At 42.5% G+C, this 26,334-nt stretch overlaps 1 protein-coding gene across 2 annotated transcripts in view; it reads right to left on the bottom strand.

Moving 5' to 3' along the window:
• TBL1X (transducin beta like 1 X-linked) overlaps window positions 1-26,334 on the bottom strand; it is a 475,925-nt gene that overhangs the window by 21,894 nt on the left and 427,697 nt on the right. For both annotated transcript variants that reach the window (XM_077480837.1, XM_077480836.1), the window contains 3 exons: window positions 26,258-26,318; window positions 23,296-23,417; window positions 9,109-9,183 (listed from right to left, as the gene is read on the bottom strand). In XM_077480837.1, coding sequence (XP_077336963.1) covers window positions 9,109-9,183; window positions 23,296-23,417; window positions 26,258-26,318 — 258 coding nt within the window. The remainder of the gene's footprint in view (window positions 1-9,108; window positions 9,184-23,295; window positions 23,418-26,257; window positions 26,319-26,334) is intronic.

Genomic DNA, 26,334 nt, shown 5'->3' with positions numbered 1-26,334 from the left:
CCCCTCTGAAAGAGGGTATTTCCCATGATTTTCCAATAATTGGGTTTTAGCAATTTAACAGTAATTAGAATTATAGTATTTAAAAAAATATATATATGTATATTGGGTTTATAAAAACACACAGAAAATATATTGTCACTTTATAAAGATAAAGCTTAGCAGTGATAGTGTACAACGCTGGAACAACAGAGATCAGCGAAAACTTAATAAGGCATAACATGGAGTCAATTGGTGGTCTAGTTCATTGTATTGGTAAGAGGCAGGCTCCTTAAAACCCATCTAAGCATGAGGAGATTAACGTAAACAAGGAGCCAAGTAAGGTAAGAGGAAAGGAGCAAGAATGGGAGGAATACCCAAAAGTGACGCTAGGAAGAGAAAGGATCTGAGGAGCTCAGGTGTTGCCACCCAGCAAAGCTTTGTCAGTGTAAGAGGATGCAAAGTCTATCCAGTGAAACCATGTCTTTTTGTAGGCCTCCCCCATTTCTGAGCAGAGAGAATGATGCTCGATGTCTTCCACCCTCTGCATCCATAACTCAATAGAGGGGGATATTTCCAGAAGAGGGGGGTGCAGGATTTGTCAGTGTTCAATAAATGGTGGAAAATTTAGTTCTTGTAAACTTCAGACCCCTTTCAAACTGCCGCGACTTGAAACTCGTGATTTTGAGGCAATTTCAGGGAATGCCTGTGTAAACTTGAGGTCTACGAAACTCAACTTGCATCAAAGTCGGACCAAAGTAGTACAGGGACTACTTTGAAGTCGGTGCCACTTGAAGTCACACATATATGAATGGTTATCATTAGGAATCTTGGGGTACAACTTGTCATGTGACACTGATGTCCCAAGTCGCAGGAAAAGTCACACAAGTGTGAAAGGGGCCTTAAAGTGATTGTAAGGGTTTGTTTAAAAAAAAAAATTACAAACATTTCATACCTCCACTGTGCAGCTCGTTTTGCACAGAGTGGCCCTGAACCTGCTCTTCTGGGGTCCTTCGGCGGCTCTTGTGGCTCCTCCCCACATCAGATAACCCTCCATAGGAGACCGAATGCAGGACTCGGCCCGACCCCTTGGCCCCGCGTCATTGGATTTGATTGACAGCAGCGGGAGCCAATGGCTGCGCTGCTATCAATCTATTCAATCAAGAGCCGAGAACCCCGGCCAGAGAAACAGCACGTCCCCGTGGGTCAAGTTCTAGGGCTCAGGTAAGTAAAACGGGGGCTATGGGGCCGGTCAATGCCAGGTGTTTTTTCATCTTAATGCATAGGATGCATTAAGGTAAAAAAAAAAATTGATTTACAATCCCTTTAAGAAGAATCTGTAATACAGAAGTCCGTACATATTTGGGTGAGTTCCCCGATTTTAATCCAAAAATATCAAATTATTGGGCAGGACCAAAAGATGTGAAGTATTGATTCTGAGTCTCTGTTGCATCTCCAGCAACTTGTTGTTTGGTGCTAATAGATAATTTAAGTGAGAAGTAGAAAAAAGAAAGGGGGGTTTGAAGGCATCTCCAGGAAGAGAGTCCTGTAAATATTTGAGTAAGGGCCGGTTCACACAGCGAGGCGAGGCGAGGCGACAGGGCTCGCCTCGCCTCGCTCCCGCAAGTCGCCCCCATTCAGTACTATGGAACCGTTCTGAGAGGAGCGACTCGAGTCGCTCCGACTCAGAAAAAAGGTTCCTGTACTACTTCGGGGCGACTTCGGGGGCGACTTGCATTGACTTCTATACAGAAGTCCTCTGCAAGTCGCCGCTGAGCTCCCCGCAGGTCGCGGCGAGGTAAGTCGGAGACGCCTCGCCGCGCCTCGCTGTGTGAACCGGCCCTAAGTATTTGTTTAAGTGGGCCATGCCCATCACAAAGTGATTCAAAAGGCATACATGACAAATTAAAAGGGTGGTAGGAGTGAGGAGAAGAAGTGATTGAGTTGTAGTGCTTGCCATGCCAACAAATGAAAAAGACCAGGGGCTGCCATCAAGGCTGAAATTGAAGACCATAAGCCCTGTAGCAGAGCGTCCCAGAGAAAACCGGGAAAAGTCTTGTTGGGGGTTTATACGTCTCCCAGGATCCTCTCATACACGTTCAGGGATCTCTGATCCATGGTCCAGTTCGGGTCTTGGTCCCCCCCCCAGGCTAATTTAAACTCACCTGGGACAGACAGCCAGTGCTATTGGCCTGGGAACCTCAGACAACTTATGTCTAGGAGAGCAAAAGGTTGGCTATTAAGCTGTGAATGTGGAAGCTGGCAAGCTGAAGGCTTGCTCAGCCTGGTAGATAGGATTTCTAAATATTGTATAGTTAGTGCCGAGACACGGCTAGGTGTTTGTTTAACTATTTGTGTTCCTATTTGTTTTTGGAACACTTTACAGCACCTGTATATAAACTTGTATATATCACAAATAAACACTGGATTTGGTATCTGTGCCTGAAAGACTGCTCACCCCAGGGAGCTTTGTACCTGCTACCCGTCCCCCAGGTTAAGGCTCATTCTGAGAAAATGGAAGCTTATAATTGAAATTGAAATAATATACTCACAAACGAGTGATGAATTAAAACAGATAATACAAAGTCCATCATCAGAGTGCCGGTCAGCAGGATCAGAATCTGCTGGCCAGTAGCTTGGGTGGGATGAAAAAAAGTCCAAAGTAGGCTGATGCGTTTTGAGGGTGTCCCCTCTTCCTCAGAGCTGGATTTTGACTGTAGGTAGATAGTTTTGAAGTGACTGAGATTCAATGGATTTGTTCATGTGGTCCAGGCCCCTATGTCAAATGGCAGGCCCAATAATTGATTTAAAAAAACAAACAAATAGTTAATTCCCCATTGGGGATAAATGCCACCAAAATCATGTGCATACATTTCCACTCTATTCTTCTATAAACATGTGCCCATACATGAAATAGAAAGAACAAAAGATTGCAGTATATTGTTCACAATGAGACAGAACCAGTTTGAAAACCACAGATATGTTTCTTACTATTAACACTTTTCTCTCTCCCCCTTGCCCAGCTGATCTCCAGTGGTCCACCTTGTGACTTGCACGCTGACACTGGTGGTTAGTGTGCTCATTCTGGGTGTCCCCTTAGTGGTATGCATCCAGAGGCGCCATCTAAAGTTGTCACTATCCCTTTTTCTGGCTGCTTCCTGTGCTTCGCTGGATGTAATTTACATCACCGCAAAATAAAGTTTTCGGGCTCCCTAATGAGATTACCGGATATTACATTTCCCTGCACCACTGGAAGTAAAGATTGTGGGTCACAGGCTGGTGTCTGACAGGCACAGTGTGATATTCTTCCTGGAATTCCGCTGGCGTGTGTTTCAATGGCCTGACACACTGATGGCGTGATCTGAACATGCCTTCCCTTCCACTATTCTCTCCATTCTGGACTCCTATTATAATCATCCCCTATAGCCATTTTTTCATCTGGCCTCAACGAAGTGAGAGTGTGTATTTACATACTGATGCATGATGCTTAGTAAATAACAAACATATCTATGGTTTTCAAACTGGTTCTGTCTCATTGTGAACAATAGACTGCAATCTTTTGTTCTTTCTATTTTATGTATGAGCATCAGGATATATACATGTTCATAGGAGGATAGATTTGAAATGTATACACATGATTTTCGTGGCATTTATTTCCAATGGGGAATGAACTATATTATTTTTATTTTTTAATAAATTACTGGCCCTCCCATTTGAGGGAGGGGCCTAGACCACATTTGATCTCAGTCACCTTAAAACCATCAAATCCAACTCTGAGGAAGAGGAGCCACTCTTGAAACATGTCAGCCTATTTTGGACTTTTTTCATCCCACCCAAGTCAACTGGTCAGCAGATCCTGCTGGATGAGGCAATGATGGGCTTTGTATTATGGGTTTTAATTCATCACTCTTTTTGTGAGTATATTATTTCACTTTCAATAAATGATAGTGTCGCAAAGGTAATGTGCAAGGCTGCTGTGCCTCTGTCCTTGTTTTCTTTTAGAGTTACTCCTAGGTTCCCCCTGGTCTGTTGAAAGTGGCAGCACAGCCGATGCAATGGCGTGTGAAGATTTCCCTCTTCTTCAATTTACCCTACAGCAATCTTTTGAGCATAGGAGCATTTGTTTATTTTTGCATTGAGTAAATAGAAGGCTTGAGTTGAATCATACATAATCATCGCTTGAAATTGCCCCTTCAAGGTCCCAGTTAGAAAGGGAGGGTTGCCCAGGATCAGAAAAAGGAGATAGATAGAGGGACAGGCAGAATTTATTGAGGTCCCGTGAACAGGCTTGCAGCAAAGTGCCAATCATTTGGTGAGTCAGGGTTGGTGTTGAAGCACCAGGGAAGGCAGCATAGAGGGAATGGCAAAAAGGACTGTTCCTGAGACACCTAGCATTTGAGATGTGTGTGTCGACACCAATCAATAAGATGAACTAGCTGGCATGCTGTATGATATTTGATGATATAGTCAGGAAAAGCAAGGCCCCCAAGAGCTTTAGGGAGGTAGAGGAAGGTCCTAGTAAGTCTAGGTTTGTTATTGGTCCAAATTTAGAGAATTCTAAATTGGGCGATTTGATGAAAGAAGTGGAGATTTTGATGGGATGACCATTTTGAGAATGTTGCAGTGTTGAAGTAGATTTCTCACTTGTTCGAAAAGAGGATAGAAGTGTCTATGAGGTTCGATGGCAGAGAGGTTCCCCGGTATTTTAAGATGGTAGCGGTAATCTAAAGGTGAAATTAGCACTAAGGTGATTGGCTGTTGTCTGATGTTTGAAAGTTAATTTTCAAAGATGAGAAGTTGTCATAAGTCTGAAATTCCCACATAAAAATGGAAAGATAGGTAAGTGGGCATTTTGTGGCAACTCTCAAACCCTTTATGTTTGGATTGGATCTTAAGGCTGGCCACAGACTGTTTTGAATCCTGCTGAACTGGCCAAAATTCAAACCATGTATGGACAGGCTCAATCGATCAACTTGAGTACAACCAGCCTGCCAGATTTTACATGCGACCATCGCTAGCGGCTGTTATAGCCACTAGCAATAATGACTGTCTTCTCCTGGAGAGGACAGCTTCCAATCTCCCCCCACTGGGAGAGCACCATGGCTCAGCGGCAGAGATTCTCCTGTCAACACTGTCTGTGGTTGCAGGAATGAAATTCACTCCGCTTATGGCCGGCCTAAGAATTGCATTATTTAAAGAGGAAGTAAACCCTGATGAGTTTACTTCCTCTTTCATTCCCTGCAAAGGCAAAGCATAATGGACTACTATGCATCGCATAGTAGTCCATTATGTGTCACTTACCTGACACAGGAGCCAGTGAAGTCACCGCTGTCCCCTGTAGACCGGCGCATCCATCTTCTCGGTGGGGTCTCGCAGCTCCGCCACTGTCATTTGGCGAAGCCGCGATGACGTCACTCCCGCGCATGCGCACGGGAGCCGATACGCGCGGCAGCTCCGTCGTTGAAAATGCTGCGCTCAGTGCGCCTGCACACCGCTGTCTACGGCGCATGCGCCACAGACAGCGGTGCCTGTCTTCGGGCAAATATCTCCTAAACCGTATAGGTTTAGGAGATATTTCTTGGACCTACAGGTAAGCCTTAATCTAGGCATACCTGTAGGTCAAAGTGCGTTGTAAGGGTTTACAACCACTTTAATCTTTAATACAAAATTTGTGCCCTGTAATCTCAGTTATCACTTAAAACAAAAGTAAACTGTTTTTTCATAATGTGCAAATGTTCACAGCATTCTTGAACACACGTATCACAGAGTGTGCTCTCAGTGATGTGAGGTTGGAGCTCCCTGCATCCAATCCAGGTCTGTGGGTGCCATGTTCTCTTTCTCTTCTTCCAGGTCCACCATCTTTTTACTTCACCCATTGGGCAGACTAATAATGTAACTCCCACACATGCGCATGGCAGTTGCATTATGACTTTACAGTGTTGTGCATATGCTTCAGTCAATGTACAGATTAAAAAAAAAATGCAACAAATAAGTAAAAGTTTTTAGGTTTCTAGGCTTTAGTTTCCTTTTCCAGTATTATTTATTGAGAGAATTTTGATTCAAAAACAGAAGTACGCATAAAAGTAACTGTAGCGCAGTACAGTCACAGACAATATCATGGGTAAAGCACATCCGACTCAAAGAAAACATAAACGGTATGTACAGTAGTAAAGTAAAGGAACAAATTGCCCAATCACATCATCCAGCTTAATGCTGTGATATCCTGATAACAAGCATTCTGTCCACAGCATATCCACCTCTTTAAAAGAGGTAGAGGAATAAAATACAGTGATGCATCACAGAGCTCCATTTATTAGAGTTTGAGGCACTTTAACATCACATTTGAGTTGAACTGGACAAAAATTATAATGATCCACCCAGTGCAGCCCTAAAAATAAAGAAAAGAGTGAGAAACAAAAGGGGAAAGGAGAAGAAAAGAGAGGTGGATTCCCCTGAATAGACATCTGATCCCCAGGGCCCTACAAGTAACCCAGGAGATTGAATTTGATCTGATGCAGGCATTCCAGACCCTTTCAAATCTGATCTGTTCATCTTGTAGGCTAATTTTTTGTGATGTATAATCCAGCATATTTTGTACTTGATCAGCGCAAAATCAATAATTGGAGACTTTCATGCTCACCCTATATTTATTTTGGCAGCCAAAAAAATTAAAAAGGCAAGAGTTCTGAGATGTCTGGGGATCTCGTCTGAAAGGTCATTAAAAAGGGATGTCTTGACATTTTTAGGTATATTAACCTCGATTACTGAGTAGAGGAGTTTGAATGTCCTAATCCAAAATCTCAAAAACTTTGAACGCAACTCCTGCCCGCACCCCCTAAAACACAGGGGGGAGGCATGCGGATACATTTTGGCTAAACCCGTCGGGACCAGACACCAGCAAAATAACACTTTATAGTTCGCTTCCACCAAGGTAGTATTAAGAATTCCCCTGTGCACCAGAGTTGACCACTCCTTTTCCTCTATTACTTTCCCCAGTTCCGCCTCCCAAGCCATCTGGTAAGTAAGTTTCTTAATGGGGCCTAAAAAAAAAAAGTTGAAATGTTTTTGAGGGGGGCATTTCCATAGTCTGGATAAAGTAAGTGGATGGTCCCCTTATGATCTATGAAGTGTGCTGTTCTTTAATAAAAACCTTTATTGATCCACCAATTGAATTGTTGAGCAGCTTGACCCGGAGGGAAAGTGGAGAATAGTTTAAGGTTTTAAGACACTTATAAATCATTCTCTTTCAAAGACCCTACCTGTTGGCAAATTTTTGTTTTTAAATTCAGCTGCTTTAATTAATCTATGTTGTGACAAAGATAATTTAGTATATGAAAACTAAGTATGCTTATAGGATCCTTTACATACTAAAATATAACTAAAGGCAAAACTTTAATTAAGTTTTGAACAGAGTGGAGAGGGATTAGAACACCTGTCAGGTTTTTATTGCTGTGTGTGTTGCCTTTAGGGAGATTCTCCCTCTCTACTTATCCTGTTTAGCGTTATCACCAAAAGTGAAAGGGGAATAGAACAGCTGTGAAAAGCAGGTAGCTGTTTGTATTGTTTCCTCTTATCTCCTGAAACTGCCACTGGATGACATAGGGGAGCTGGATCACGTGACCAGGCCGGAGAGGGCTGAAAATAGGTAGGTATATACATCTTTTTTTACACAAGTTAGTTTGTATAAATGTTAGGAGAGAGCAGGGACAGTTTTATGACTAGTTATGCTGTAGCTGGAATTCTACTTTTACAGTATATTACTCAGGTTTATACACCAGAACAGGAAGAGGAACACCTGAGGAGGCAAGGGGAAAGGAGGAAATGGATTCAAAAAGAGAGGCATTACTTCTAAATGGGAGAGCTGTGCTCTCATTAGATGAGATTAGGACATTAAAAGCCTTTACGACACCTACAAGGAAATACAGAATCATCAAAGATATCTTTCTGAAGAATCCACCTATTCTACCCACCTTTAGGTTCTTAGAAATACCCACTTTTAACTGATATTAATAAATCTCATAAAGAATACCAGATCATGACAATATCAAATTATATCTGCTAAAAATTATATTTCAATATTAACCACTTAAGCCCCGGACCAATTGTCAGCCTAAGGACCAGAGGTCTTTTTACAATTTCGCACTGCACTGCTTTAACTGGTAATTGCACGGTCATGCAATGTTGTACCCAAACGAAATTTGCGTCCCTTTCTTCCCACAAATAGAGCTTTCTTTTGATGGTATTTGATTGCCTCTGCGATATTTATTTTTTACGATATTAAAGGAAAAAGACTGAAAATGTAAAAGAAAAAAGCCCCGAGGAGAATGACATCACTTCCTCCCTGCCTGTGTTTACACTACACAGGCGGGGGAAGCTTCTCATTCGTCAGGAGCGATCGAGAGGGGATGGCCAGAAACCAACGGCCATCCCCTCATCCCGGATCGCTCCTGAAGCAAAAAGGACCCCCCATCCGCTGGAAGGCAAGCACATACATGTACGTGCTTGTGCCTGTCGGTGCCATTGTGCCGACTTACATTGACATGCGGCAGTCCTTAAGTGGTTAAAGAGGAACTGCAGTCTGCTCACATCATTTGTAATAAAAACATCTTTGCCATTCCCTCCAACCACTTTGCATATTATTTTATATATACTGTGATTCTGTAATATGCCAAATATGCTGCAGAAATCTCCCTCCACTGATTATGGCTACATCCGTTTTAACTGTGGGCAGCTGAAGCTGCTGCCTTATGTCTTCCTGGATGTACACAGAAGCAGACCTCCAGCCCTGCAGCTCTCATTGGCCCTTTTATGACTCATCCCTCCTCTCTTCCTGGCAAACTCTCACAAGAGTGAGAGAGCTGTGTATAATTTCATAAGCCTAGGTTTTTTTTACCAGACAAGAAACAAGAAGTGGGCTGTATAAGGTATTTACTGGCATAAAAAAAATTTTTTACTCTCCAAAGTTAAAACAACAAGAGCAGAAAATTTAATAGATGGAAAGATGAAAAAATGACTGAGGTTCAACCTTAAGTAAAATTCAGAAACTTGTGTTAATACATTGTACATTCACAAACAGCTTTCCATCTTTATTGAAATGTCTATATTCACTTCTTTAATTGTTAAGCTACTTACCTTTAAGGTCATGTCATCTGAACACGATGCTAATAACATTCCTGATGGGTCCCATTTAATTGCATTCACTTCATTCTAAAAGAAAACCCAGTGTTATAAGTCAATAGGAATACAGCCGACATCCAGTGGAGGGCAATCATGCATCATTTTAGAACAGTTTATCCTTTGCATACAACACTTTTCACAAAGCTCATGTCAACCTCTCATACTCAAACTAAGTGTTTATTGCTAGGGAATAGCTTTATAAAAAAGATATTATCTTTTTCTAACATAACCTATTTTTTATCTATTTGCGGCTCCAAGTAAGCATAATGACATACAGATTAAGGTGTTGCTTCTATGACAGCTGTAATGAGGTAGCGCTGAATTGAAAAGACCCAGTTATCCAAATGATGGTGCCAGGTAAGATCAACACAATAGGAATACCAGGTGGCTGAAATTATATCTTATTATTACAGATGAGTGAATTGGTTTGCTTGTTCTGAAGTTCAGCTCACATTGATCTAATGTGCTTGAGGCAGGTATTTGAAAACATTTGGTGATTTAAGGCAAAATATTATTTTCAACATTTTTACATTGCAGTAACTTTTGGCAGGTTGTACTGTACTACTTTAAAGCCCTCCAAGTCTCCCTTGTGACTTTGCCAATTGGGGTGGGGGAGATTGTCATCAGACCAAGCATTGAGGGTGCTTATGTTTGCCAGAGAAACTAAAGAGACGTAAAGAGGAACTGCAGTCTGCTCACATAATCTAAAATAAAAAACATCTTTGCCATTCTGAAGCTTCCCTCCAACCACGTTGCATATTATTTTATATATATACTGTGATTCTTTACTTGCCTGCTGCTTCCTTTTCACTTCCACTTCCCACACCTCCAGCTCTGCAGCCCTGCAGCTTTCATTGGCCCTCTTATGACTCACCCCCCCTCCCTTCCTGGCAAACTCTCATGAGAGTGAGAGAGAGAGCTGTGCATGATGTCATAAGCCCAAGCTTTTTACCAGACAAGAAACATGAAGTGGGCGGTATAAGGTATTCACTGGCAGAAAAAAAATGTTTTACTATCCAAAGTAAAAACAACAAGGGCAGAGGATTTAATAGATGGAAAGTTGAAAAAAAAATGACTGAAGGTGTGCTTTAAGTACCTTTTTTTACTAGCTACAATGTTTTACTTCATCATTATGCTCAGCACAATAGCAGTACATTGCAGTGTTTTATTAACCTGTTCCTGCTGGCTGTACGCATATATATGCAACCTCTGGGTGGATGAGCTTTAATGCAGGGCAGCTGCGTATATGCATTCATAGGGAACAGCTTTCTGTGTCGAGAGCATGCTCACTGCGCACCCCCAGCACAGTAGCTAAAATATCACGAAAAAAAGCTCCCGATGTATTTTTGCAATTGGGAGCTTTCCTTGACCTCTGTAACAGCCAAAGACATGATTGGAATGCCCACCTCCAGGCTGAACTTTAGGTAAACAGCTAAATTATCACTAGAATTGTATATCTGGGAGCAGCATACCTGACAACTAGGGATGGGCCGAACACCCCCTGGTTCAGTTTGCACCGGAACATGCAAACAGGCAAAAATTTCAAGCTAACCCTATTAAAATCTATGGGAAACGAACATAAAAAATCAAAAATGCTAATTTTAAAGGCTTATATGCAAGTCATTGCCATAAAAAGTGTATGGGGACCCGGGTACTGCCCCAGGGGACATGTATCAATGCAAAAAGAATGTTATTAAAAAGACTGTTTTTTCAAGAGCAGTGATTTTAATAATGCTTAAAGTGAAACAATAAAAATGAAATATTCCTTTAAATATGGTGCCTGGGGGTCCCCTTAGTCTGCCTGTAAAATGGCGCATCTGTGTGATGTGTAGAACAGTGGTGCAGCAAAATGACATTTCTAAAGCAATACATTTCATTTAAACTTGCTCGCGGCTGTAATCTATTGCCGACTACAGGTAATATAGAGAAAAAGATCAAGGAAAAAATTGGCGTGGGGTCCCCCAGTCCATACAAGGCCCTTCGGGTCTGGTATGGATTTTAAGATAAAATTAAGAAGAAAATTGGCGTGGGGTCCCCCCCAAAATCCAGACCAGACCCTTCTCTGTGCATGCAGCCTGGAGGATAGGATGGGGGGCGAGTGAGTGCCCCTCCTCCTGAACCATACCAGGCCACATGCCATCAACATGGGGAGGGTACTTTGGGGGTGCCCCCCCAAAGCACCCTGTCCCCATGTTGATGGGGACAAGGGCCTCTTCCCGGCAACACTGGACATTAGTTGTTGGGGTCTGTGGGTGGGAGGGTTATCGGAATCTGGAAACACCGTTTAGCAAGGGGGTCCCCAGATCCCGGCCCCCTCCCATGTGAATGGGTATGGTGTACACCTACCCATTCACCCAAAAAGTGTTAAAAGGTAAAAAACACAATAGACAGTTTTTGACAATTGCAAAAGAAAAGTGTCACGTGATGTACGTCCATCATCAATCATGCCACCCGGCGGACCTGAAAATTAGAAGAACTTCCATGGGAGGCCTCCCAGCGACTGCTGTCTTTTGGCTTTGACAGCTGTTATATAGGCAAGGGCGGGGCCACCTGCTGACATAGCCGGATGACCCCTGCCCCCTCTGATGTCACATGACATCAGACGGGGTGGGGTCACATGTTTACATCACCAGGTGGCCCTGCCCTTGCCTATATAATAGCTGTCACAGCCAAGAAACAGCAGTTGCTGCGAGGCCTTCCATCGAGACCGATCTTCTTTTTAGTTTCTATTTTACAGGTCCGTCGGGCGGTGTGATTGAAGATGGATGGACATCGCGGGACACTTTTTTTTAATAAAGAAATTGTCAAGCTGTCTATTGTGGTTTTTATTTTTTCGGTTAATGGGTAGGGGTACAATGTACCCAATACCCATTTGCATGGGGGGTCAGAATCTTGGGGACTTCCAGATTACGACAAGCCCCCCCATTTGCAGACCGGACAACCAATGGCCAGGGTTGTCGGGAAGAGGCTCTTATCCCCATCAACATGGAGACAAGGTGCTTTGGAGGGACCCATGTTGAGGACATGCAGCCTTGTATGGTTCAGGAGGGGTAATTAGTTCGCCCCCCCCCCCATTCCTGGCCTGCTAGGCCGCTTTCTCGGATAAGGGTCTGGTATGGATTTTGGGTTGACCACACGCCAATTATTTTTTAAATGTTGGCATGGAGTTCCCCCTAAAATCTATGTCAGACCCAAAGGGCCTGGTATAGATTTTAGGGGGAACCCCACGCTGTTTTTTATTTTGGCGTGGAGTTTCCCTTAAAATCAATGCACTGTATTATATACTCTACACTGACTGCACTGTGTGTGTATATATATATATGTGTGTGTGTGTGTGTGTGTGTGTATATATATATATATATATATGTAAGCTCTAATGAGCAGGGCCCTCTGATTCCTCTTGTACCAAGTTGTAATATAACTGTAATGTCTGCCCTCATGTTGTAATGCGCTGCACAAACTGTTGGCGCTATATAAAACCTGTATTATAATAATAATAATAATAATAATAATAATAATAATAATATTAATTATATATAAGTATATATACATATGTATATATAAAATTTACTAAATGGTGTATATATAGTCTACACTGACTACACTGTATATACAGTGGATATAAACAGTCCACACACCCCAGTTAAAATGTCAGGCTTCTATGATGTAAAAAAAATGAGACAAAGATAAATCATTTCAGAACTTTTTCCACCTTTAATGTGACCTATACACTGTACAACTCAATTGAAAAATAAACTGAAATCTTTTAAGTGGAGGGTAAAAGTAAAAATAAAAATGAAAAATAATATGGTTGCGTAAGGGTACACACCCTTAAACGAATACTTTGCTGAAGCACCTTATGATTTTATTACAGCACTCAGTCTTTTTTGGGTATGCGTCTATCAGCATGGCACATCTTGACTTGGCAATATTTGCCCACTCTTCTTTGCAAAAACACTCCAAATCTGTCAGGTCACCCCACAGATTTTCAATCAGATTCATGTCTGGGCTCTGGCTGGGTCATTCCAAAACTTTAATCTTCTTCTGGTGAAGCCATTCCTTTGTTGATTTGGATGTATGCTTTGGGTCGTAGTCATGCTTCATATTCAGATTTCTAGCAGAAGATTTTGTGCCAATATTGACTGGTATTTGGAACTGTTCCTAATTTCCTCTACCTTGACTAAAGCCCCTGTTTCAGCTGAAGAAAAACAGCCCTAAAGCATGATGCCGCCCCCACCATGCTTCACAGTGGGTATGGTGTCTTTTGGTGATGTGCAGTGTTGTTTTTGCGCCAAACATATCTTTTGAAATTATGGCTAAAAAGTTCAACCTTGGTTTCATCAGACCATAACACATTTTCCCACATACTTTTGGGAGACTTCTGATGTGTTTTTGAAAAATTTAGCCGGGCTTGGATGTTTTGCCACTCTACCCCATAGCCCAGACATATTAAGAATACGGGAGATTGTTGTCACATGTACCACACAGCCAGTACTTGGCAGATATTCCTGTAGCTCCTTTAATGTTGCTGTAGGCCTCTTGGCAGCCTCCCTGGCCAGTTTTCTTCTTGACTTTTCATCAATTTTGGATGGATGTCCAGTTCTTGGTAATGTCACTGTTGTGCCATATTTTTTCTGCTGGATAATTACTTCTTTACTGTGTTCCTTGGTATATCTAATGCCTTTTGTACCCTTCTCCTGATGGATACATTTTAGCAATGAGATCCCTCTGATGCTTTGGAAGTTCTCTGCGGACCATGGCTTTTGCTGCAGGATGTGACTAAGAAAATGTCAGGAAAGACCTACTAGAAGAGTTGCACTTTATTTTTGAACACAGCTGCATCCCCAGTTATAAGAGGGTGTGCACACTTATGCAACCACATTATTTTAGATTTTCATTTTTAACCCCCCCCCCCCCCCCCCAAAGATGTCAGTTTGTTTTTCAATTGAGTTCAGTTTATAGGTTACATTAAAGGTGGAGAAAGTTCTAAAATGATTTATCATTGTCTCATATATTTACATCACAGAAACCTGACATTTTAAGAGGGGTGTGTAGCTTTTTTATATCCACTGTGTTTGTGTCACAAACTTTGTGTATATATATATATATATATATATATATATATATATATATATATATATACAGTGGTGTGAAAAAGTGTTTGCCCCCTTCCTCATTTCCTGTTCCTTTGCATGTTTGTCACACTTAAGTGTTTCGGAACATCAAACCAATTTAAACAATAGTCAAGGACAACACAAGTAAACACAAAATGCAATTTGTAAATGAAGGTGTTTATTATTAAAGGTGAAAAAAAATCCAAACCATCATGGCCATGTGTGAAAAAGTGATTGCCCCCCTTGTTAAAACATACTATAACTGTGGTTGTCCACACCTGAGTTCAATTTCTCTAGCCACACCCAGGCCTGATTATTGCCACACCTGTTCACAATCAAGGCATCACTTAAATAGGAGCTGCTTGACACAGTAAGGTCCACCAGAAGATCCTTAAAAGCTACACATCATGCCGAGACCCAAAGAAATTCAGGAACAATTGAGAAAGAAAGTAATTGAGATCTATCAGTCTGGAAAGGGTTATAAAGCCATTTCCAAAGCTTTGGGAATCCAGCGAACCACAGTGAGAGCCATTATCCACAAATGGCAAAGACATGGAACAGTGGTGAACCTTCCCAGGAGTGGCCGGCCGCCCAAAATTACCCCAAGAGCGCAGCAACGACTCATCCAAGAGGTCACAAAAGACCCCACAACAACGTCCAAGGAACTGCAGGCCTCACTTGCCTCAGTTAAGGTCAGCGTTCATGCCTCCACCATCAGGAAAAGACTGGGCAAAAATGGCCTGCATGGCAGAGTTCCAAGGAGAAAACCACTGCTGAGCAAAAAGAACATCAAAGCTCGTCTCAATTTCTCCACAACACATCTTGATGAGCCCCAAGACTTTTGGGACAACATTCTGTGGACCGATGAGACAAAAGTGGAACTCTTTGGAAGGTGTGTGTCCAAATATATCTGGCGTAGAAGGAACACTGCATTTCAGAAAAGAACATTATACCAACAGTAAAATATGGTGGTGGTAGTGTGATGGTCTGGGGCTGTTTTGCTGCTTCAGGACCTGGAAGACTTGCCGTGATAAAAGGAACTATGAATTCTGCTGTCTACCAAGAGATCCTGAAGGAGAATGTCCGACCATCTGTTCGTGTACTCAAGATGAAACGAACTTGGGTTCTGCAGCAGGACAATGATCCTAAACACACCAGCAAGTCCACCACCGAATGGCTGAAGAAAAACAAAATGAAGACTTTGGAGTGGCCTAGCCAAAGTCCTGACCTGAATCCTATTGAGATGTTGTGGTATGACCTTAAAAAGGCCATTCATGCTCGAAAACCCTCTAATGTAACTGAATTAGGACAATTCTGCAAAGATGAGTGGGCCAAAATTCCTCCAGGACGCTGTAAAAGCCTCATTGCACGTTATCGCAAACGCTTGGTTGCAGTTGTTGCTGCTAAGGGTGGCCCAACCAGTTATTAGGTTTAGGGGGCAATCACTTTTTCACACAGGGCCATGATGGTTTGGATTTTTTTTCACCTTTAATAATAAACACCTTCATTTACAAATTGCATTTTGTGTTTACTTGTGTTGTCCTTGACTATTGTTTAAATTGGTTTGATGTTCCGAAACACTTAAGTGTGACAAACATGCAAAGGAACAGGAAATGAGGAAGGGGGCAAACACTTTTTCACACCACTGTATATATATATGTATATATGTATATATATATATATATATATGTATATATATATATATATATACACTAAACTGCCTGCATGTCACTAACTAACGTGCCTAATCTAGCTCAAGTTCTCTAAATCTCCACATATCACACTACATACGGCCTCCGTGTAAGCAGCCTTATATAGTGTGGGGTGTGGACTTAGCCCCCTGAGCCATGATTGGCCAAAGGCACCCTGCCATCGGCCAATTATGGCCCTCACAGCAGATCACGCTGTGATTGGCCTAAGCATGTAGGTCAGGTCAGCAGTCAATGCACTATGATCTCGCAGTGCATTATGGGGCACCCCGCTGCACTCGAATTTGGCACGAACATCTCATATGTTTGGTTCGTTTGTGAGCAAACGAACACCCAATGTTCGAGTTGATCTTACGCTCGACTCGAACATTGGGACCATCCCTACAGTCAACTAATTTTTATATTTGTGTCCATCCAATCCTCAGACATACACAACCCTGCGAGGCAGCACAGCGAAGATGGTGACCTGACTTTTCCCTGCTGCAGTTAAATAGTTAGTTCACCTTTACAGAATGTAAAGGTAAACTAGCCCTGAATGCCATCCCTAACCCCCCAGTCTCCGCTGTACTGACCTTTGGGGTTGCCGAGCTGTCAGCACCCTCGCAGCCACTCCAGTGGTCCAGGGATTTGAAATCCCTGCTCTTCTCCCTTTTCTCCATCAGCGCTTCTGGCCCGAACCAGATGGGTTCTGATTGGGCAGCGCTGGTCTCAACGAATAAAACAAAACAGCTAGGTCACCTTCCTCAGGCTGTGACTGGACATGGAAGGAGCAGCAACAGGCTGATGAAGTCATCTCTCTGTTCTCTCGTTCTGTCAGCATGTTCCTTTTCAGCACATATCAATGCAGCGCATCTGATTAGCCCAAGGTGCTGCCTATTACTGTTCCAGTCTAAGTGCTGTTGTATGGGGGATTACAAGAAGCTGAAATCAAGTCAAAATTAGGCATTTATGCTAGGTACCTGTAAAATACACTTAATGATTTTTTAAATACGTACATCATTTAATTCATTGTTATTTTAAGTCCGCCTGGAGTTCAGCTTTGATCTTAAGTTTTTTTTCAATTGTTGCTTCATAAATGTTATACCACATGCATGCAAGCTTTGTTTTACAAACAATTAATATGTAGCCAGGTATTGGGCTACAGCAATATGAAGGAGACATTGCCTTATATTCTTCTCTCACTCTATGCAGATACCAATGTTATGCTGCACTATTCTCCTCTGGCCAGCAGGGGGATAGCTAAAGTCAAGCAAGACTGTAGACTTCTATGCAGATTGCCGAGACTCCTGGGATTTGTTGTTGTTGAGTCGGGAGCCATGTAATTGGACAAATAGAGTCCTTGCACTACAAATACCAATATTCACTGTGCAGTAAGAGGAGTGGAGTTGTTTTTTTTATTTATATTAAACTGCCCTTGAAGGTTGTTCCTCTTGGCACCAAGGGAGTTAGAAAGAGAGCACCTCTGTCTGGATATTCACCTGCCAGTGGGAGACAATACCAGTGGAGATCCCAGTCTGAGACTGGGAGTGAGGACATCTGGGGCAGCGCAGCACCGCATTGCAGCACCTGCACCACTACTGCAAGGAGATTGGATCATCCACTCACCCTCTGCTTCCCAATGCTGATCACCAGAGAGACCAAGGGGGGCTCCCCTTTTACTGCGAGAGGTCACTGTAGCATCCCCAGAAATGGTGAGAGGGCTATTCGCCAATTACTGATACTGTTTGAAGGGACTAAGCCACTGAGAGCAGGAAACCAAGTGTACCCAATCCATACTGCACTTTATACTGCACTTATTTCAAACCTAGACTGCACCTAAACTAGTCCTATATTACATTATACTGAACCTTTACCACATCTGAATCACATCGACTTTGCACTTGTGCCAAGACTATACTATACCTATGCTACATGTAGGTTAATTGGGACTGTTGTTAAGTGCAAAGACACTTTTAAAGGGCCCCAACGATAGCTGGCAGAGGAACATCTCAAAGACTGTCTCCCCCGTAACAATTATTCTGCAAGCCACCTTTGTTTCCCTGCCCCATCCACTACCACCTTGCTTTTCTTTTAGATACCCAGTTGGTCTAGGACTAGCATTGCCACCATAAATGTGCTCTGGCAGTATATTTTCAGCACTCGGTAGATTAAACTTTACTACTGCTCTCTGCTACACTTGAGGTGGCCTTGCAACTGTTTAAGCTAATCTGGAAGCCAAATGTCATCTTATGTCTAGTTTTTAATGTTAATCAGTTTGTATGCCAATTGTGTTATTACCATTGTTAGTCTATTTTTTGATTGCCTAATTACCAACCATATTGGCTGCCAATATATTAAGTTTGTCTTTACTACCTGGTTCGGTGCCTGTTTTCTTTGATATAACACTACTATTGAGTACTAAGTGTTACTTCCAGTGAATTCCTGTGATATTATACACTCAACCTGGGGTGCCAGAGGGGATGGGGTTCCTGAGAGGGTTGAGGCAAAGAACAGAGGACCCATCATATCCAGCGACTTCTACGGGCATAGCACTACAAATACATGACAAATGTTCCCTATAATGCTATGGGCAAGCTAAAGAAGCAAGCACAAAAAAAGCAGCCTGTCTTGACACAGGATTTGTTTACTTTAAACATCAGACTGAGCCTTCTAATAAGGGATGAGCCACATCTCTCATCCAGCTTGAGCTACTGAGTTTTGTAAAGAACAGGCTTTTTTAGCAAAGCAAAAAGAGGAAAAAAGCGACAGCTCTGTCTCCAGCACAGAAGTTTCCTATCCCTGCATCATTGAGCAGGGCAGATGTCACTCAAGCAGAGTCAGCTCCTTGTAACGTCCACCTGTGATGCTGTCGCCAACAGCACTCTAGATGAGCAAGGGGGTCGATGATGGAGTAAATTGTATTTTTTTTTATGACTAAAATGGCACTTAAATGGCACCTCATTGGGCTAAACTGAGGTTCTGCTTTATCAAATGTGTGGCAAAATCAGTTCTGTCAAAATTACCCCTTCAGACTCAGTTTACATATATGCGAATTGGATGCATTTTGAACCACATCCAATTGCAATGATGTGAACTGGCCGCCTTCTCTATGGACCCGGTTTACATATCTGCAGGCCAACAGCAGTTCGTTTTGAAAAAGAGTCCTGTGTTTTTCAGTCTGGTTCAGGTGTGATTTCAAGTAAAAGTTTCCACCTGAATCTCACTTGAACCGGTGAACAAAACTGCACTGGATTCCTTTAAATAAACGCAGGGACAACACAACTCTATGCATATGGAAATCAACTTTAAAGTGTTACTACACCCGCAACAGTAAAATCAGACTGTATATGCAGTAATGCATGCTTGTAAAACTCAGGACTTTTTTCTCTCAAAGAATAGGTGCAGAAACTCCCCCCTTCTGAGTTACTTCTTGTCTCCGCTCTCTACCCACCTCCGAGCACCATCCCTTTTGTTCCACCTCCTACCCACTTCCCAGTACCAACCTTTTTAGAGGATGCAGAACCAAGTATCATTTTGTGGTGATACATAATTTGTATGGAATTTGTCAATAACAACAAGACAAGCAGTAAAGTAGATCCCTTTCAGCCAACAGCAATAGACCCTCCCCAGCAACAACAGATTTCCCAGCAGCCAACCCAGCATCAATAGGCTCTCCCCTAACCGGCAATAATAGACTCCTACCTCAGCAGCAGAGCCCTTCCAGCAACAATTGACCCCCAGCAAAATAAGCTTAATCAGTACTAATAGATCCCCCGCAATAGACCTCCGGAGCAACAATAGACTGCCACACAAGAATTGATGCCCTCCAGCAACAATAGATCCCCCAGCAGCCAGCAACAATAGACCCCTCCTTTAACAGTGGATCTCTTCCAGCAACAATTGACCTCCCGTCAACATAAGCCACCCCCTAGAAACAATAGATCCCCCACCAGCAACAATAGACCACCATGAAAAAATAGATCTCCTCCAGGAACAATAGAACCCCCATCAGCCAGCATTAATCAACCCCATCATACTTTGTCATTACATACATTCATTGCTGGAGCTGCTGGAACTGCGTTTCCCCACATTCCCGTTGAAAAAAGTTCTGGTGGAAACTAAGGGAATAATTCTCCACATTGCGTAAAAATGCTGTTTGGTCCTGTCTTCTCTGATCATCCCCTTCTTCCACAGTCCCCAAAACATCTCCTGTTAGAACACAGCTTTGGGGGCAGGCTGCACATGCTCAGTTTGGTGTCTATTGCTAGAATTTTTTTTTTCTTGGGAGAGTGCATGTGATCAGCACAGGGCCCATCAGCACTGTCCAGACAGAGGGTCAGGGGTCCTGCAGCCTCAAAGGACAATCGGGGAAGAATGAAAACTCCTCCCACAAGCTTTAACCATACGCTAATAGAAGCCACAAGACTGCTATAACTACTGATGAGAAAAACTATTTAGCAGTTTATATTTACTAAAACGATTGTATTTCTATTTTCTGTGTACCGTGAGAGACCAGATATAGTGAATGCAGGGTCCAGGATTCAGTAACACTTTAACAAAAATGTACGTAAGAGCAATGATGACCAAATTAAACTATGATCAGAATTTGATTGGTCAAATCTGTTACTATTTGTAATCTGTCATGCACTTTACAACTGTTTTCTTTTAATAATGGAGGTCCTTAAATAGATATAACACCCCTACATGTCCACAGAGATAATTACTTCAGAATAGCCACATAATAGCTGCAACATTTTATATTAAACTCTTGTTTCCACTGGCACCCATCCTAAAGAAAATTAGCTTACCACAAAAACAAATGATCAGTTTTCTATATACAAATCCTTGTAAGCAGCTATGATGTGATATTGAATTAAAACAATATATAACATGCTTCGCTCACACATTACACACTGTCATATGCATGTGTTAAACTGAAAAATAAAAAATCTGCGCTTCACTTAACATAAAAGGGGTTATAAAGTCAGAAGAATTCTTAAGGCGTTTAATCCATTAAGATAAAAAACCTTCTGTGTGCAGCAGCCCCCCTCAGCCCCCCTTATACTTACCTGACCCCCATCCCGATCCAGAGATGTTGCATGAAAGATTCTTCCTCCTCATTGGCTGAGACAGCAGTAAAGAGCCATTTGCTCCCACTGCTATCAATTAAAGTCAGTGAGCCAATGAGGAGTGAGTGGGGGGGGGGGGGGGGGGGGCGGGCCAGGCTGTGGCTCCCTGTCTGAATGGACTCGGCTCAGGTGCCCTATAGCAAGCTGCTTGCTGTGGGGGAACTCAACAGGAGGGAGAGGCCAGGAGCACCGAAGAGTGACCCGAGACGAAGAGGATCAGGTCTGCTTTGTGTAAAACCACTGCACAGGGCAGGTAGGTATAAAATGTTTGTTATTTTTAACAAAAAACTAATATAAATGAGACTTTAGTATCACTTTAACCACTGTCAAACCACACCAATATATATAAACATAAATACACCTAATAAATGTCCTAAAAATAGTGCTCTATATCTTGTTAATGTCAAAATACCGATATATTACATTATACTATTAAGACATAGTCCATGAAAAAGACAGTCCATTAAAAAACCATAATGGTTTGTTGAGAAATCTCACTTACTTATAATATGATCGGCGTCTTTTAAGTATGTTGTTTCATGTACCAATGGTAGAAAAAAATAATCAATGTATTCCCCCAGTCTGGCTGTTAGGGAGTCCATGCTATTATTATAGAGCGACCTGGCGGGTGTTGACTATTGTGAATTTTCAGCACACAACATATTATGGCTATTTTACCTGTCGACGGTATTACATACTTTTCTTCTTTTTTATTTTATGAGACTAGATCAGTTTAGGAGAAGTTTATTGTTATATCAGATAGTGTAGTAAATGCAGTGTAATGTATGCATATATCAATATATCAATGTATCAGGTATGTGCCATTACAGTATTAGTTCAAATAAGAATAGTATTTGCTCACAGTGGTAGAATATATAGATATTGGTTCTAAGTAAAATGGTGGAAGATAAATAAGGACACTACAAAAAAATGGCACAGGTTGAATGGATATATATATCAGAGCACCATACTGGCCAATCAGAATTCCCCTGATAAAGCCACATAACCTTGTGGCATAACACGTAGAGGAGGGGCTTGATGGTGTTGCAACACTCTACAGGCAAGAGCATACCACTAAAAGAAAGCTCTATTTGTGTGAATCTTTTTTTAAATGTGGTTATAGTATGGCACAATGTTAGCACCTATAACAAGTGACTGTAAATGTAAACGTTTTTATGGTAATAAATTAATTAAACAAATGTATGTAGGGCTGAGTGGAGACACTAAGAGATCATGCACTAGCATAAGAAGTATTTGTGAAGTCATACTTAACCTCCTTGCCACCCCCGCAATCGCAGTCTTTTGGCTAAATTTCCGGGAGGGTGTCCATGTATGTCCCCCCGTGGATGAGATGCCTGCACATCCCCAATGGGCCGCACGCTCTGTGATCAGAGAGTCAATGAAATCCCGGCCCCCTACCAAAAAAAAAGCTGAATACCGGCTTGTGTAAACGGGACATCGGTCCCGCACATGGAGAGCCACTGCTGCCTCATCAGTGCCCACCAGTGCCACCTGACAGTGCCCATAAGTACTGCTAAGCAGTGCCCACCAGTGTCATCTTCCAGTGCCCACCAGTGCTGCCAATCAGTGCCACCTCACCAGTGCCCATCAGTGTCACCTATCAGTGCCACCTTATCTGTGCCTATCAGTGCCACCTATCAGTGCCCATTAGTGCAGCCTACCAGTGCCAATCAGTGCAGCCTCATCAAGGAAGGAGAAAAATTACCTGTTTGCAAAATTTTCGGTCTTTTTTGTTTGTTCAGCAAAAAAATAAAAAAAGCAAGTGGTGATCAAATACCACTAAAAGAAAGCTCTATTTGTGTGAATTGTTTTTTTTTTTTAAATGTCATAAGTTTACAGTGTAGCATGACCGCACAATTGTCATTCAAAGAGTGACAGCACCGAAGCTGAAAGTCACAGATTGTTTGCATAAATGGCACAATTTTGACACTGTGATGTATATCCCACAAACAGGTTTTTCATGGACTATGTCTTTCAGTATAATGTAATGTAATGGTATTTTGGCACAACATGAGCAAGATATAGAGCACTGTTATTAGGACAATTATTGGGTGGATTTATATTTGGTATACTATAATTGGTTTAGTTTGACAAAAAAATTATCTGTTCTAGCTATACCATGTTCTGTCTGACATTTTATTAACAAATGATCCATGTGCTAACAAATACAGAAAATAATACAATGGTTACCGTGTGTCCTTGAAAGGTTTTAACTGGACGGTCACAGCCAAGCCTGCAAACATGAATACACATGTCTGTGCTACAAGATGCAAAGGTGGTATTGTTCTGCCAATCCACATCTAGAGCAGGAGCTGTAGATAAAATATAAAGACATTGTATTATCTGTGATAAAGGTTTACCCATTTGCACATAGATTCCTCTGACAATTCAAATACCAAACAAATATACTTTATAAAAGCAAATGGGTCAAGTGAAAAAGTATACAATCAGCCAAAACATTTTTTTTTACTTTTCCAGTGGAGAGGATCAGAACCCCTAGCTGTTTTTTACTGCTATGCAGTGAATTATTAGAAAGTTTTATATCTCATTTACTTTTTCAGTTACACTTAATGGGAACTGAGGGGAAATATGCAACACTGATACATACAGCAATACAAAGCTGACTGGGTTCTAGCCTTTCCCTTCTCAAAAAAAATAAATACATCTTTCTGTCTTTGTTGTTATTACAGAGCGATATGGAGTCCTTTTTTTTTTTTTTTTTTAAGATAAAAGCACCATTCTTGTTAGTAATTCTGTCTTGCAGCAATAAAAGGAGAGAACATTTTGTCAACATTTTAGCCAACATGAAATAGGCAATCAAGTTCACTGAAATTTGCTAATCATCTCTATCTCCACATATCAGTAAAGTTTTCATTAAGCCCTGGTTCACACTGATGTGATTTCGTACCAGAATGCATGGAATTACATGACAACTAAAATAACATGACTTTTTATGGTGGCTGTTCACATATATGCTGCCTAAAAAGGGTCCTGTGCCTGTTTGGTGTGGTGTGATGCCATTTTCATCTTCAAAGTCTAATAAAAACTGCATAGGCTATAGTGTGTTTCTGAGCTGATTTCCAGAGAGAGAGAGAGAAAAATAGAGAGAACTGCAGCTGTATCCAAATCACATTGGAATTGGAACCCTCATGGAGTTGCACTGAACATTAGCTTTGAAATCACACTAAAAAGCTCAGTTAAATTGCACTGCATATTTGTGAAACTAGGTTAAAAGCTATCACTAACAGTGTGGTCTTGACATTTAATAAATGAAGGTTAGGCTGTCATATGCCTCGTACACATGATCAAACAATCCGCCCATGTGTGGGCTCCGGTGGACTTTTTTAACTCAAAAGTCCGGCAGACTAAGAAAGTATTTTTGCACTCCAATATGTCCGCCGGACTCGCATTTTGGCGGAAAGTACGGCCGTGTGTGTGCCAGTCCGCCATACTTTTGAAATGAGCGGACTTTTCCCGCCCAGAGAAAAGTCCGCTCATTTTGAGCCCGTCTCCAGGTAGCCGGGGCCAGCGAAAGAGGCGTCGCTGGCCCGTCACCTGGTATGGACTTAAAGGGGAATCCCTATGCCTAAAAAAATTGGCGTGGGGGTCCCCCCCTAGGTCCATATCAAACCCTTATCCGAGCATGCTACCCGGCCGGACCAGGAAAGGGGGTGGGGACGAGCGAGCGCCCCCCCTCTGAGCCGTACCAGGCCGCGTGCCCAGAGGATGCTGGGACTGTGACATCATAATGGGTGGGGACATCATCCGGTGATGTCCCTATATAAGTCGCTGCATGTCCTGTCATTGTGACCAGAGACAGCGACGAGGCCACATCTCCAGAAGAGGAGAAGATAAGAATAGAAGACGGCGGCGGTGGCGGCAGTGGCTACAGAAGACCGGGCCATCGCTTGTAAAAGAGCTAGAAGAAGGCGCGGTGGCCCGGCAAGAAGAACCGAAGAGGGGGACAAGACCCCTGAAGAGGGGGACAAGACCCCCAAAGTCGGAAGAAGAGGGCAGCGGCGAAGAAGAAAGCCGGGCTCCTCCGCTAGTAAAAGAGCTAGCAGAAGATAGCGGAGGAGTCCGGCGAGAAGACCCTTGAAGACAGAAGAAGACCCCCGGAGCTGTGCAATAAAATATTTTAACCCTTGTGTGTTGTGTTTTTTTTTTAACTTTTTTTTACAGGTGAATGGGTAGGGGTACATTGTACCCCATACTCATTCACATAGGGTGGGGGGCCGGGATCCGGGGGCCCCCTTATTAACGCAGACCCCAACAACCAACGGTCAGGGTTGTCAGGAAAAGGCCCTTGTCCTCATAAACATGGGGACAAGGTGCTTTGGGATGGGGGGTGGGCGAGCGCCCCCCCCCCTTCCCCAAGGCACCCCCCATGTTGAGGGCACGTGGCCTGGTACAGCTCGCTCGTCCCCACCCCCTTTCCTGGCTGGGTAGCATGCTCGGATAAGGGTCTGATATGGACCTGGGGCGGACCCCACGCCGATTTTTCGGCGTATGGATTCCCCTTTAAGTCCATACCAGGTGACGGGGCCAGCGACGCCTCCCTCGCTGGCCCCGCCTACCTGGAGACACGCTCAAAATGAGTGGACTTTCCTCCGCGTGTGTGGGCGAGTCCACTGCAAAAATACCGTGTGTGGGCAAGTAGCTCGTTCGGAAAGTCCATGGACAGTCCGGCGGAAAGTCCGCCAGACTAAGTCCACCGGATAGTCTGCTACGTGTGTACGCAGCATAAGATGGAAAAATGAGAGACTTTTAAGGTAAAAAACAAACACTGCCCATTCAGATGTGTGGTCCAGTAGGAGCTCATGCTAAAAAAAACCCATATATACTGGATTCTTGTTTTAATATTTAAATATAGCAATGCAACTATATCATAATCTGTGTAATATAGACATTTTTGTTAAAAAGTACTTTCATAAAAAAAAGAAAAAGAAAACAAGGGTTCCAAAATAGGAATCACCCCCTCCAAAACATGTGTTTTTTTAGACAAATGAAATATTGTATTTGCAACTTATTTGACATAGAAGATCCTTCCAGCTCTAAAAAAAAAAAAAAAAAAACATCAGTGGTCCTTGACCTGATGAAAGTGTGTAAACTGTTGAATGTATGTGAACAAGAATCAATATATCAGCCATACCTGAATGGAAAGGGAACTGTTGTTTGGCTTCTCCTGTATGAGCATCCCAAATGATTGTGGTCTACATAAAAAAAATA

Source organism: Lithobates pipiens, unplaced genomic scaffold (genome assembly GCF_037356315.1).
Source record: "Lithobates pipiens isolate NorthernLeopardFrog02 unplaced genomic scaffold, aLitPip1_a1.2 Scaffold_16, whole genome shotgun sequence".
Classification (NCBI taxonomy): domain Eukaryota; kingdom Metazoa; phylum Chordata; class Amphibia; order Anura; family Ranidae; genus Lithobates; species Lithobates pipiens.
The sequence above is the reverse complement of the archived record's forward strand: the minus strand, read 5'-3'. Positions and strand labels throughout refer to the sequence as shown.